Source organism: Penaeus japonicus, unplaced genomic scaffold, assembly GCF_977035675.1.
Source record: "Penaeus japonicus unplaced genomic scaffold, GWHDUDI00000001_assembly GWHDUDI00000035, whole genome shotgun sequence".
Taxonomy (NCBI): Eukaryota; Metazoa; Arthropoda; class Malacostraca; order Decapoda; family Penaeidae; genus Penaeus; species Penaeus japonicus.
The window spans coordinates 14,290,866-14,305,865 of NW_028234437.1; the positions used below are offsets into that span (position 1 = coordinate 14,290,866).

Here is a 15,000-nt window from a genome sequence, read left to right on the forward strand (position 1 = left end):
CTGTTAACCAATTGACACAAGGTTATGCACTGTCCACTATGGTTTTGTTTTATACTATTTTTTACACAGGTAATCTCACAAGTGCTTGGTCACTAAGGAGTCTATTAGTAGGCCTACATGAGTTCATTTATTTACCTCATCCCTTTAATTTTCAGGGCAGAATGTTCTTATTTATAATACTATTATCATTGTTACCAACCATAATTATTATAATCTTTATTCCCCTATCATAATTATGTTAATAACAGTAGTAGTTATAAAATGAAAATTTTTCTTCCTGAGAATTCAAGGAATTGAATAATTGACTTATTGTTTATGACACATATGTGTCATAAACAAATAATTAAAACAAAACAGTGAATGTAGACATGCAGGGTAAGGATCATGTTAAAATGTATTTTTCAAAAGTTATAATACTATGGTCTTTTATTTATTAGACTTATGCCATATATGTTTTTGTCTCATATAAAGTTTCCATTCTAAATAATATTTTGTGTAATTCATATATACATTTACTCTCTTCTTTTTGCTCAGAATGAAAGACTGGGTAACCCTGATGTGTAATCTCTTAGAAGAGAGCTTCAACATCTAATTACAAGAAGTTCTAATATTGAATTTCCTTGATTTTTATTTGTCTTAATTATTTAGCATCCTTTGAAGTAAGTCTTGAAAAGTAGGCAGAGCTTCTTTATAATAACAATACTTTGGGCCAATCTTCTACGCTCTTTCTTCAAATGCTAGAAGACTCAACATTTACTTTTATACTCTTTAAATCACTAAGCTCTAAACCATTTCTAAGAATCACAGAGGTATCAAACATCATGCATACATTCTTCAGGCTTTATTCAGAGGTAGGCACTGATCTAAAACTGATGGCAACTTAATGTACTGTGTTATTTGAAAGAGGATGAAAATTAGGTGGAAATCTGAACTGTAAGTAATGTCTACCTTGATTCAATATTATTAGAAATAAACAAATAAATGAAATATAGCCTTCTGAAGTCAAAAACTAGTAAGAAACATTCAGTGAAATTATTTCTATACAATTTTGAATCTATATTTCTTCAAGCACAATTGTCGAAACATATTGGAAACTATATTGAAAACAGATTCACATAATTTAAATTAGAATATATAACCAGATATATAACAATATTTAGGAATGATAATTTGTGCTATACTTGAATAATACTGAGCTATGTATAAGATTATCACATCTTTAACTTTGGCTATAACAATAACACTATCATATAAAATACATTACTGAAAATTTAATGATCTGTATCATCTCCTTTTATAAAATACTAGAAATGATTATCAAAGCTATATTAACCCATTTTGGACAGGGGATACATTCGTCTACCCAGTCTCCAGGATGGATTATATTTCAGAGCAAGGCAGCTTCACACAACACACTTTGACTTTTCCCACTCTCTTTCAGTCACTCATTGTAAAACTAGAGCCATTTTTGTGTTTTAATTTTTGTGTGTTTTATTGTGTTTAGAGACTTATATGTGCCATATGACCGACTCTATCAATGCTGCAGTTGACTAGTGTGGTAGATGTATTGCTGTTTTATGGGAGGAAAAAAAAGAAACATTATTTTTTTGTATTTGTGTAGGAAACATGTAACCATCTACAATGAAGATTGCATGAAAAGGTAGGGAAGAGGAAGGAAACCTGTGCTTATGACAGTATAAGGTACTGGGTGCCTTCCTCTTGTTTTGCCTGCACATCCTTCACCAAGAGGTTGGTCACTTGCTGTGTGTCACCGCTCTTTAAAGATAGTGCTTGCTAGAGACCATGATAAGTGCCATTCAAGACTCTCTCTCCTGCTGGTGCTAAGAGAAAGTGGTGCCATCTAGGTTTTCGATGTTAGGTTTGCTTAATATTACAGTAATTATAGTAATTATGACTGCAACTGTCATCATCACTCACTCCTTACTCATAGCACAATAAAATAGCACAGTGATCCAAAATCCCCAAATATCATGTACATCATGAAGTCTGTCATCAGGCCAAAGCTCCTGCATCATGTATGTCATGACATCCATCCACAATGAGTTAATAACAGTCAATGAGAGGGACTATTAAGAAATCTATGCATTCCCTTCATAATAAGTTGCCTTATTTTTTTCTTTATCAAATATATAAACCAAAAAACACTGAACACACGAACAAGTGTATATAGAACTATATCTGCATATAAAATCCTTTATCATAACATTATTACCTGCAATACTTTGACATGTTAATGGAAATAATAATACTAAATTAAGTACTAATTTGCCTTTTTAAAAATCTAGTTTGATATTTATATGAGAATGTATTTATGCATTTTTTAGCTGTAACTGTATTAAGCCTGTTAAATATTTTATAATGTCCCAGTCCCCTTTGGCTATACCTATTCCTTTCAGTATGTCATTAGCGCTACGATCGGTAGTCTGAAGAAGATGGTATAACAAATATATTTTTAAACCCAAAGCAACCAGAATTGCTTGCAATGCTGCCTGTAGTGCTGAGTTGGAGTGAAATAATCTGCGTCCATATTGTTCCACTCCTCGGACCAGTGTTCCACTGTATGCAACCCCTGATATATGGCCTGTTTCAATATTCAGGACTGTAACTTGATTCTGCAAATAAAAAAGTATGATTTTATTCATATTTATTCTCCCTAAGGACTGATAATGAATAACATTTTTCAAAATTAACAAGTTCCTTTCTCTAATACAAAAAACTGCTCAGCTCCCCTCCCCATGGCAAAAAAATGTTCATTAGCAAATTTCATTTTTCTTCTCATGATGTTCATCCAAATCATTCATTGTTGAAGAAGAGACCATTTATTACATTTACTAATCAAAACTGATTAAGACTATTAATATTCATTTCCTATTTACATTCGTATAATAATCAGCACTGATATTTTTCTTAAGGCCAGACGAAACAGCTTGGTAAAAAATATTCATAAAAAAAAAGTTTTCAATATTTTTTCCTCAAACCTGTTGCAATTTGCTTAAAATCTAGTTTCTGATAATATGGCAAATGTAGAACTTTTTAGTTTATGACGTGACGTCATGACGTCATGATGTCAAAAATTAATGTAAATTGTAGTTTTCTTTCTAGAGGTACCAATTTTGGCATGGTAGTAGTTGAATAACATATGAACATAAACACAGAGCATTTTTGCTAAATTCGTTATAGTTCGTGAGATACCGCTGTCGCAATTTTATGTAAATAATGACGTCACTTTTTTTAACGAAATACCGCTCCCGAACCATTGTTTTTCAATATTTCTAAAAGCCCATCAGTAAAAATGTAGATACACCTAAAATGTATAAGTATGATGATTTTCATTGAGATCCATGAAGTTTTCTGTGCACAGCTATGCATTGAAGTTGATTTTTGATGTTCTGAGATAAATGAGTTTCAAGTTTAAGTATGACATATCTATGGTAATTATCGCACGATTCGATCTATTTTTATACATGTGTACAACAAATATGTACTACACATATATGTAATATGTACTACAAAAAATGCACTAGGCTGAGTTGGTGGGGGTGTGGCGACGTGTGTTGTGGTGCAATCAGCTGGTCGACCCCACTCCTCCTCCTCTGCCTCCTCCCCCTCATTCTGTTCGTGCACTCTCCTCCACTGAGCTTCTGTAAGCTTCTTCATCTTCATTTTGGAATGACCCATGGTTGCCGTAATGGTAGAATGAATAATCTACCAAAAAGCAACGCTCAAACACGAGTAAATTCTGGTAAAAGACACAAGTGGGATGGAGATCACACACATACATCTTCCCTCTGGTGCTCATGGCGGGTAACTGAGGCAAGTTTGTGCTTGTCGAGGAGAAGGCGAGACTCAGTAACCATTATCGCACCACAGAGGTGCCAAATCGCCGCATCCCACCACACATAAGTACGGATAATCAGACCAAAACAACAAATAACATAAGAGCTAGACTTCACAAAGACATTTAAATAGCTGCCGCCTTGCGTCCTCGCGTCCCTTTAAACAATCTTGCCATATGTTTTGAGATATTTCCTGGCCAAAACTTTATTCTTAGATACTTTTGCGATGTAAATATGTGAAAAAATAGAAAATTATTTTTTGAGTACATTTTACCATTCCAGCTGTTTCGTCTGGCCTTAAGCATTAGCAGAATTTACAGAAGATACAAAGAGCTAGAAAACATCCCATTGGAATGCGTGAACTTAAAACAGATGCGAACATACTTCTTTTAATTTAGAGAAAGTAATTTAATTTGTATTTCACACTAAATCCTATAAAATTATCCAATAATTAATCATTTTTCTTCCTTCTATAGATTTTGCTTAATTAAGATTTTTAGTCAAACAAGAACAAAAAACTTACTAAAATGGTAAACTACCTAAAGTCAAGTTTAACCCATTCATATCGGGTGATGTCCTATTACATCATCGTAATATTTCATTCCTTCCGGATGACGTCCTAGAACATTATTATCTCGCCCTCAAATCATATGTTTTACATAGTTACTTATGCACATAATCATAGGAGGTCCATTTGTAAAGACACATTTTTATTCACTTGTGAAAATATTGTAAACAAATACTAAAACAACATTATCACCCCGATTATCACCCCGTTGAAGCATACGGGTGAAAAGAGCTCATAAATTTGGGAGAAATCTTACACTTAGTCATTACGCTCTTGTTATCTAGCCGGCAGGAGCAGTATTGTGCAAATATAAGCCCCAGCATGAATGGGTTAAAGTTTAAAGTGTCATGTCTTTTCATATTACTTGTCAAATACACTTTTTTTCTTACTGTTTGGTATTATTCAAATCATGTTGACTTCATTCTCTGAAATTTAAATGCATGCTTCAGACATATAGCAGCTACAGTAATGAAACCCCATATTTCTTCCTCACCAGCGTTGAATTAGACATGAGATCCTGAACATGAAGTCGCTCTGGGATGCACAGTCCTATCACCCGGAAATGTTGCACATGAAAACTTGTGATGGTGCCAGTATGCCACCTATAAATAAATAAATAATACAGACAGATAGAAAGATCGACTGAAAGAGGAATAGATAGTACATCAACAGTTACAAAATATATATAAATAAAATGAGAAACTTTATCCATTGACAATGGATGATGTGATATCACGTCATGTGATGGCAGCACTTGCTGCCATCACATAATGTCACATCATGGATTTTTGTATGGCCAGCACCCAGGGTGATTGTGAGAGCAGTGGGTGGCCGTGGCCAGAGCAAGCGAACAACCTGAGGCATTAGGCCTACACATTTCGAACCCTGCATTAGGCAGAGCTAAAATGGCCCCAGCATTATCAGGTTAACAAAGCAAGTGATCTAAACATTCATTATAGAATTATATGTAATTCTAATTGAGATATAACATAAAAATCTGTCACTTACATCTCTTCTTTTGGAAACTTATATACTGTCATTCATAACTCTCTGATATTTGTTCAGATAATGGACAGATAGATGAATAGATAGTTAAACAGGTAAGTAAAAAGAAAGACAGATAGATGTACAGCATGGTCTATTTACACATTATGTGATAAAGTGAAGTGATTACTCAAGTGATTAGTCTCACATGATCAATACTTAATCATGAAACAAAAGGAATTAATAGGTACTCTTTGCAGCAGCATAAGATGATAAAGACAAATCTTCTGGTATTTAAAAGACACATAGTGTATTTCATTTATGCATGTCACCACTGACTAATTTTATCATAAATAAGTATGAATTAATATCTAAATGTGCAATACCTTAACACAGGCAGTTTTTGGCGAGGTGAGCGTGGGAGTAGCGTCGAGAGCGCTCGAACATACAGTACTACCAATGGGCGATATTGGTCAGCAGCAGCCAGGACAACAGGTCGTCCAGACAGCAATGAGTGGAGAAGACAGTGTGATACTCCGCAAAACTGCTGCACTAGCCCAGAAAGACGGCAAACTGATAAAAGAAAAAGCATGCTATTTGTCATTGGGGAGAGTAGATCACTGTGTTTCTCTAATACACATTGAGTATTACCACTATCTAATGATTGATGAGATTTAGTTTAAGGTCGGAAACAAACCACTCTCTCCTAGTACCAGCAGGAAAGAAAACCTTGAATGGGAACCATCTACAGTTTCTACCAAGCACCATCTTCAGAGTGATGACACAAAGCGAGATACAGGTCTAAAGCACTAGCACAGGCAGAATAAGAAGAGGAAGGAGGTTCAGAGCATGTAAAGTGTCTATAATGTGCCCCTATACCAGCATGGCTGCTTTGTGGTGTGGCATTTGCAGTCATAAGCACATGACTCCTTCCTCTTCCCCATCTCCTCATGCTATCTCCATTGTGGATGATTATTTATTTCATTGTTGTTTACAAAAGTACAAGAATCTGGTAAAATAAAAATTGCTTTTTGTCCTCCCACAAAATGAAAATACTTATATAACACTGATTATAAAGAACATGATGAGCTTATATGGACTCTATACTACAACTTTTGTCTACTGCAACATTGATAAAGCCTATCACATGGCACATATATGTATCACAGTGCAGTAAAGATTATGAACACAAGAATGGCTCTAACATCATAGAGACTGAATGAAAGAGAGAGCAAAAGGCCATGAAAGGTCAAAATATGTTGTATGAAGCTCCCTCACTCTGAAATAAAAAAACCTTCAGGGGTGCCATGTAGGTACCCCTGGGCAAGTAAATCTATTGCCTTTTTCAATGGATTAAGTTTTCAGGAAAGAGCCACTTATCTACTTTCACAGCAGTTATCACATGTCACAGATAGTTATCTGTAGGGGGCAAGATAAGTGTGGCTGCTAAAGTTGTTATTTCTCTACTGTTTTCAGTGTTCTATAAATAAATGATGTTGAAAGCAAATGTACTTAACATGATATGTAATAGGAACAAATATTTTCCCTTTGGTATTTTTCTGGTATCTGTGTAAGGGAGCTTCAAAAGAGAATGCTCCAACTTCTTTCCTTTTCTGGACCATTCTCTTACCCATTGCTGTTACAATTATAGAACTTATAGTAGTTATCTAAAACCCATGAGCTGTTTGAACATGTGTACCTCAAAATGCAGTGAACCAAAATACTCTGATGCAGTCTCCCTAAGTGACCAACTTGACTTATATCTATTGTGTTTTCTGAACCATGTACCTTTACTAGTAATCATCCTTTCTCTGATGTCAACATAGGCTATGAGTTCCTCTCCAAGTGCCATAGCTATGTCCTCTTGCACTTCTTCTTCCTCTTCAATCTCCTCAAATCCTGCTAGATCTGGTATCTGCGAGGACCAGCTACTGCTGCTGCTGTTGCTAAGTTGACTACCACCAACACCACCTGTATTTCAAATAAATATGATAAACAAGCATCTCTTTAAGTTGGATCATTAAATTCAGGTTAGTAATAATTTGTAAAACATGATACATATACCTTACCACAATAATATGAAGTGACAAAAAGCACATGCATAAATAATCAGCTTGAAAATATAGTTAAAACATTATTCTATGTTGTGATCTACAATACTCATACATAAATACTTGTATTTCTCACAAACACATATACATAAACACACATACCATATATAAGCATCTATCCATATATCTATCTACCAATCTACCTATCTTTATATGTATAAACATATACTAATTAAGCCAATTACTCTCACCTTGGCTTAAATCCTGTTGATTTAGATCACTGGTCCCCATGTTATCCTCTGCTTGTTTTTCATCTAATACAAACAGATCAGACTTTGATTCTATGTTTATCTTATTCACATCTTCATTCTTCTCTGTGTGCCCTGCAGTGGTACTATCAGATGCTCCCATCACTGGGAATACTTCAAGGCAATCTGCCGCCGCAGACACATCAGGACCATCTTTGGGCATATCAAAGGCATCTGAATACTCTGAATCTGGTGTTGCCTGCTGTGATACATCAGTATCAAGAAACTGAACAAAGTGTTCATCCCAGCATAGAGATGAATATGATTTTGGCTTCACTGATGGGCTATTTTTATACTTCCATTTGGCAACATTAACAATGGGAATATTGCCAATAAATAAGGAACCAAAGGGATTCTCATGAATTTCATGATCTAGATCCTCAAATATCAAAGTCAAGAAAGGTTTTCCAAACCTTTCATGAATTGATTGAAGCTTTATAAGACATGTAATGTATCCAACACCACACAAAAGCTGTACAGAACGCATATCACGGAAATTTCTCTTCATCAAAGATAAAACACAGACAGCTGGTTTGGTTTTCTCTTTTGCTACATCAAGCATAGATAACTTTGACATAGCTTTGTAAAGGGGTGAGTAGGGTTTGGATCTGATTTGACTTGCAAGGCAGGCCAGGTCTTCTTCAACATCCTTTTTGTCCTGGAAACAGAAACAATTTACTAAACAAATAATAAAAAATAATAGTAATAATAATGTTAACCCGTTAACGATGGATGACAAGATATCACGTCAAATGGTAGCAGCATCAGCCGCCGGGGACAAGAAATTTCGTTGTGGCTATCCACCTGGCCGGCGTGCCGGGTGATTGGGTGTATAGCACTTGGCCATGGCCAGTGCAGGCGAAAATCCTGAGGCGTTAGGCTTAGGTGTTTGAAATATCACTGCGATTCAACCATCTGGTGCCAAAATAGCCCCATTGGCAACGGGTTAATGATGATAACATTATTAAATCAGGAAGAGATAACTCATCCAATGTTTCTCAGTTATCAGCAAGCACAGATTTCCAGAAGCACTCAAAACAGTAAGGACCTTATTAGTCAAAAGCTAAGGACTGATCAACATTAATTTCTTCTTTACAAATAAAATCAACATGAAGATAAACAGCATTATATGCATTGAACACCTAGGGATTACTTATATCACTAATAATGATAGTAATAATAATAATAATATTATTGTTTTAAAGAGTAATAATAAGGGATTGTGCAAAACAACAAATATCTTACATAGGGGAAAATACATAATGAATATAAAAAGAATGTCATATATGTTCAAATATATACTCACTTACCATATGAGGCTTTACAATATCCATAATATGCTGGCATTCCATAAGCTGCATGGCAACAGCCTCCAGTGATGTATGTTTTAATAATGCTTCTTCATCATCATCTGGACTTAACAGATTGCAAGATACTGGGGCCAGGGATGTCACACCTGAAGTGGGCCTGGAAAGCAAATCTTAGAATTTAGATATAAAATATAAAGACTTTACTCATCTCTTACAAATGAAATGTATGAAAATCAATTCTTAAACTTAAAAAAATAGGGTTACATCTTGCAAAATACCAAAATATCTAAAGTTTTATAAAATGGTACAGTTGTGATTTGTTATTTACTTCGTACCTTTCCTCACAATTTTTTTCTATATCAGTGGAAAGAAACATCTGTTACATTTTCTGTATACCCTGTCAGTTTGCTCATTGGCACCTGCAGGGTGGATTAGCAGCCAAAATCAACAAGCCTCAATTCGTGGAACCACTGTATGATTTTTATGGTAATGGTGACCAGATAAAAAAAAAAAAGAGAGAAAATAATATTTACAGAACATCTTAAACATTTAACAAATTGAACTTAGTTTCCTTCTCAGTAAAATAATGATTTTCATGTAGTATATTCTTAATACCAGACTTGTGAAAAATAATATGAAGCTCTAGGAGTAATTAAAATGTAAAATCAGGTTTCACCTAATGTAAAGTAATTAATATTGTATGTGTTTATATCATCAGCATTTCAATCTAGACTACTGGTTATTCAAAATATTAGAGCTATCAAGTTTTTACAAAAGTATTAGATGAATCATCCTTCTAATAATATGGAAAATCTGCTGATATTATAAGTAACAAAAGTAAAGGCTACCTTTTAAAATAATAATAATGAGGAAGAAAATGTTTTTGGTCTCTTAACCCATTACAGACGGGGGATAGTTTCGCTTGTTCAGTCTCCAGGATGGGTTTTATTTCAGAGCAAGGCAACTTCACACAACACACTTTGACTTTTCCCACTCTCTTTCAGTCACTCATTGTAAAACTAGAGCCGTTTTTGTGTTTTATTTTTTTGTGTGTTTTATTGAGTTTAGACTTAGGTGTGCCATACGATAGGCTCTATCAATGGTGCAATTGGCTAAAATTGTATTATATGATCCATATTAGCTCATTATTTTCCTTATTCTCAGTGTTATAGAAATATTGGTGTTTTATGGGAGGACAAAAAGCAACTTTATTTTTCCCTATTTGTGTGCTGTCATGAACGAATACAAAACATATAACCATCTACAATGAAGATAACATGAAGAGGTAGGGAAGTGGAAGAAACCTGTGCTTGTAACTGTGAGTGCCACAGTAAAAGGCATCCCTATTGGCAAAGGAGCACATTTTAGACACTGGGTATGGTTTGAGTCACCTTCCACTTCTCGTTCTGTCTGCACATCCTTCATCGGCAGTACTTTAGAGCATGAGGTCGGTAACTAGCTGTCTGCTACCGCTCTATAAAGATAGTGCTTTCTAGAGACCATGGATGGGTGCCATTCAAGGCACCTACTGGTGCTAGAAGAAAATAGTGCCATCTAGGTTTTGGATATTAAGTTAGCTTAATATTATGGTAACTATAGTAATTATGACTGCAACTGTCATCCTCACTCACTCCTTACTTATAGCACAATAAAATAGCACAATGATCCAAAATCCCCAGACATCATGCACGTCATGACACCAGTCCGCAATGAGTTAACACAATATCAGTAATATATATCTGAAGTTTCAAGTAAATAATACACCCTCAGGTGGCTGAATGTAGCCCACTGATTAACTCATTCATGAGAGGGTGTATATTCACCTAATTTCTTTCCTGCTTGCAATATAGCAAGCACATGCAGCTTCCCACCCAGAGATTTCTCAAAGCGTGATGTCACACTGAACCTTTCAGAACAATTTTCAACCACCCTATTTCAAGGGGTGACTGAGAGCTTTTTTAATTTTTCAATTTTTTTTTTATAAAGTCAAGAAAAATTAGTATATACAAATTCAACTACAATATATATATATATATATATATATATATATATATATATATATATATATATATGTATATATAATAATATATATATATATATATATATATATATATATATATATATATATATATATATATATATTATATACATATATATATATATATACATATATATATATATATATATATATATATATAAATATTATATATATATATATATATATATATATATATATACACACATATACACAGCGAAGCTTCATGACGTGATAGGACATCTTCTGTCATGTTGGAAATATTCTGATGTGATGTCACATCATCCATCATAAATGGGCTAAAGCAATGCAAATTAAGTAAATGCAGAAGTCTATAACTACATAAATAAGATTAGAGATGCTAATCATTCATGTAAAGCAACATATCAATGTGTAAGAGATCACAAAGAGAGCTTTATACTGGTATAAATGTCAGACTCACTGCTTGGGTTCTGCTGCCTGTGGGTCTTGCTTATCTGAATCCTGAGAAGTAGAACTTGTTGAATTGGCCTCATCTAAAACCCCATTAAAGTGGGGTATTCCTGTGGCTGCTGCTGTGCTAAATATTTCTTTAACTGCCCTTTGTACTTTAGTTTGGCTCTCATCTTTGGTGCACAATGGTGGAATGTTTAGTATTTCTTCCTGGGTTTTTGCCATCTCCTGAGGTAATGGACTGGACTCCATGTCAAGTGACTGTTTAACATGAAAAAATAGTAATTAACGCATTCATGATCAATATATCAGAAAAGCAAAATTACTAGCACAGTTAACATAAAAGGGAGATGAACTGATGTCTGTGAAGGAATATGTAAGCAAAACTTGATGGTTATCCATGTTACTACAATGCAATTATGCTAATAGTATAATTAGTAAAAAATTTTATTTCTTTCACTGAATGTCCCTGGAATATTATTATTCTAAAAGAAAATTATTTGATGATATATATTCTGTACATTATAGTGGAGGCATCCTTTAAGGAATGGATGATGGTCACTTGACATTTCATACTGTTCAAAGTATAGGGGGCAAGATAAGTGTGACTACTAATGTTGTTACTTCTATACTGTTTTAGGTGTTCTATAGATACTTGACATTGAAAACATATGTACATTCTTTTACAAGTTACTTTTTAAATATATGATTTTCTTTATCTAATTCATGTGAACCACTTCTGCAACTAAAATTTGTAAAATAACATTTTTAGGCCCCATTTATATTGTTATTTACTAGGACAAAACTTTGCTTAAAAAAAAAAAAAAAAAAAAAAAAAAAAAAAAATATATATATATATATATATATATATATATATATATATATATATATATATACATATATATATATACATGCATGAATGAAAGCTAATACACACAAAATTAGGTGATTAAGACTATATTATGTAATACTTACAAATTGTCGTTGAACTTGAATATAGCGGTCCTTTGTGTATTCAAGATCTGTTATTAGTTCCTGCATTTCCTTTGTGAATCGACTAAGGTTGCTCAGCTTCAAATATTCAGTTGCCTGAGAAGAGAAAAAATTCAGGTAAATGTAATCTTTCTATATTTAAAGGATAACTCATCTAATATTCTTGAATAGTTAAGAAAAACATTTTTAAAATATAACAAAATAACTTACCTTACTAAATAGCAGTCTTAGATGTGAGAAGTAATGGAGAAGTTTACGAGAGTCAGATGATATATATGACAGACACATGGGTCTTACAAATCCTCGTGCTCTTACATCATAGAGAGTGAAATAATGTACATACACATGTATACCAGGTTCTATATCCTGTTGAACCATCTGGGTATCTGCACAAACCCGAAACTCGCCACTGAAAATGGATAGAAATGCAAATTTATTTTACTCCACTATAATGACATAACTACTATAACTATTTTCACTATTATTATTACTCTTGGTCTTACTAATAATTACATTATTATTACAAGTTTAAATGACCCATTGAAGACAGGGGATAGATTTGCTTGCCCAGTCTCTAGGATGGGTTTTATTTCAGAGCGAGGCAGCTTCCCGCAACATACCTTAACTTTTCCCACTCCTTCAGTCTCTCATGGTAAAACTAGAGCCATTTTTTTTATACTTTTGTTTTACTGTATTGAGAGACTTATATATGGCAGACTCTATCAATGTTACAATTGACTAAGATTGTAGTATAGAGTCTATATCAGCTCATTATTTTCTTTATATTCAGAGTAATAGAAGTACTGCTCTTTTATGGGAGGATAAACAGCAACTTAATTTTTTTTGCATGTACTGTCATGAATAGATACAAAAAATAATCCATCTATAATTAAGATAAATTGAAGAGGTAGGGAAGTGGAGGGAAAGCTGTGCTTATGACAGTGAGTGCCACAGTACAGGCAGCTCTACTGGCACAAGGACATTGGGCATGGTTTGAGTCACCTTCCTCTTCTCGTTCTGCCTGCAATCCTTTGTCACCGGTACTTTTGAGCAAGAGGTCAGCAACTTCTGTGTGCCATCGCTCTCTAAAAATAGTGCTTGCTAGTAACTGTAAATGGGCACCATTCAAGGCTTTCTCTCCTGCTAGCGCTATTATGCTTAATATTACAGCATTTATACTAATTATGATTGCAATTGTCATCATACTCATAATGAGAAACACAAAGACCCAAAATCCTCCAACATCACATACGTCACGACACCTGACACACGACAACCACCATGTATGTCATGACACCCTTCTGTAATGGGTTAATGTTGTCCAGCACTAATTGAAGTAATACTGATCCAGTACAAATGGTAATTGACTTGCTTCATTTGTCCCTAGGATGGGCACTAATGCCACCTGTGAGGTACCCCAGATGGGTTAAATTTCAAAGCGTGGGAGCTTCAACCAACATATCATGACCTTTCGTCCTCTCTTGTTATAATACAAAAGATATATTTTTGTTAGTAATTTTTTGGTGATTTCCTATATTGTGATATTTATATGTGCCCTCTAACAGGATTTTTCATGATATTCTTAATAATCAGGTAATAGAAGTACTATAAAAAAAAAATTCATATGCATGTACTTTCAAAATGTAAACAAATTTCATATGTGTGTACTTTCATAAACAAATACAAAAGAAATAGCCATTCCTAATAAAAATAAATGAAGAGATGTGGAAGAGGAAGGAGACATGTGCTTGCAATTATGGGTGCCACAGCATAAAACAGCCATACTGGCATAGGGGTATATTGCAGATGCTTCACATGATCTGGGTCATCATCCTCTTTTCATTCCGCCTTCATGTCCAGCATCACCGATACTTTAGAGCTGGAGGTCGGCATCTTACTGTATATCATTGCTCTCTGAAGATAGTGCTTGGTAAAGGTTGTGCATGGTCACCCTTCAAGGTTTCCTCTCCTGCTGGTGCTAGAAGAGTGGTGCCATCTATATTTGGGATATTAACCCACACAGGACGGGTGGTACAGCATGTGTACCGCGCATTCAAAAGCCCAGTTGCCGGGCGGCACAGTATTGTGCCAGCCATTCAATTGATTTAGGCCTAATAATTCGAACGCCCCAGCATTTGGACATTCAAGGCTAGAATTCCCCCGTCGGGAATGGGTTAAAATAAACCTCTTTTGGTGAAAGTTACAGCAATTATACTAATAATAATACTCCTAGTGTAATAGTGAAACATAGCAAACCACTCAAATATGTTCTGACAAATCTACTTGTTGCCACCTGTCATCAAGCCAAAAACTTTTTGGCACATACATGTTGCCACTCAACTGCAACAGGTTAACAGCTTTTAATCTCATTCCTATAGTGGTAAAATCTTTCACCATGGTCTCATTATGATGCATCACTTTCCTATTATACTTAGCCTGACAGTGATCAAGTCTGCTGTTGC

General features: G+C 34.5%; 1 protein-coding gene across 8 annotated transcripts in view; it reads right to left on the minus strand.

Annotated features, from left to right (window-relative positions):
• Positions 1-15,000, minus strand: part of LOC122242648 (uncharacterized) — a 70,592-nt gene that overhangs the window by 215 nt on the left and 55,377 nt on the right. For all 8 annotated transcript variants that reach the window (XM_086531444.1, XM_086531441.1, XM_086531442.1 and 5 more), the window contains 9 exons: positions 12,749-12,947; positions 12,521-12,634; positions 11,556-11,806; positions 9,079-9,235; positions 7,712-8,426; positions 7,198-7,380; positions 5,796-5,982; positions 4,919-5,027; positions 1-2,633 (listed from right to left, as the gene is read on the minus strand). The exon at positions 1-2,633 is cut by the window's left edge and continues 215 nt beyond it. In XM_086531444.1, coding sequence (XP_086387570.1) covers positions 2,331-2,633; positions 4,919-5,027; positions 5,796-5,982; positions 7,198-7,380; positions 7,712-8,426; positions 9,079-9,235; positions 11,556-11,806; positions 12,521-12,634; positions 12,749-12,947 — 2,218 coding nt within the window. In that variant the 3' untranslated portion in view covers positions 1-2,330. The remainder of the gene's footprint in view (positions 2,634-4,918; positions 5,028-5,795; positions 5,983-7,197; positions 7,381-7,711; positions 8,427-9,078; positions 9,236-11,555; positions 11,807-12,520; positions 12,635-12,748; positions 12,948-15,000) is intronic.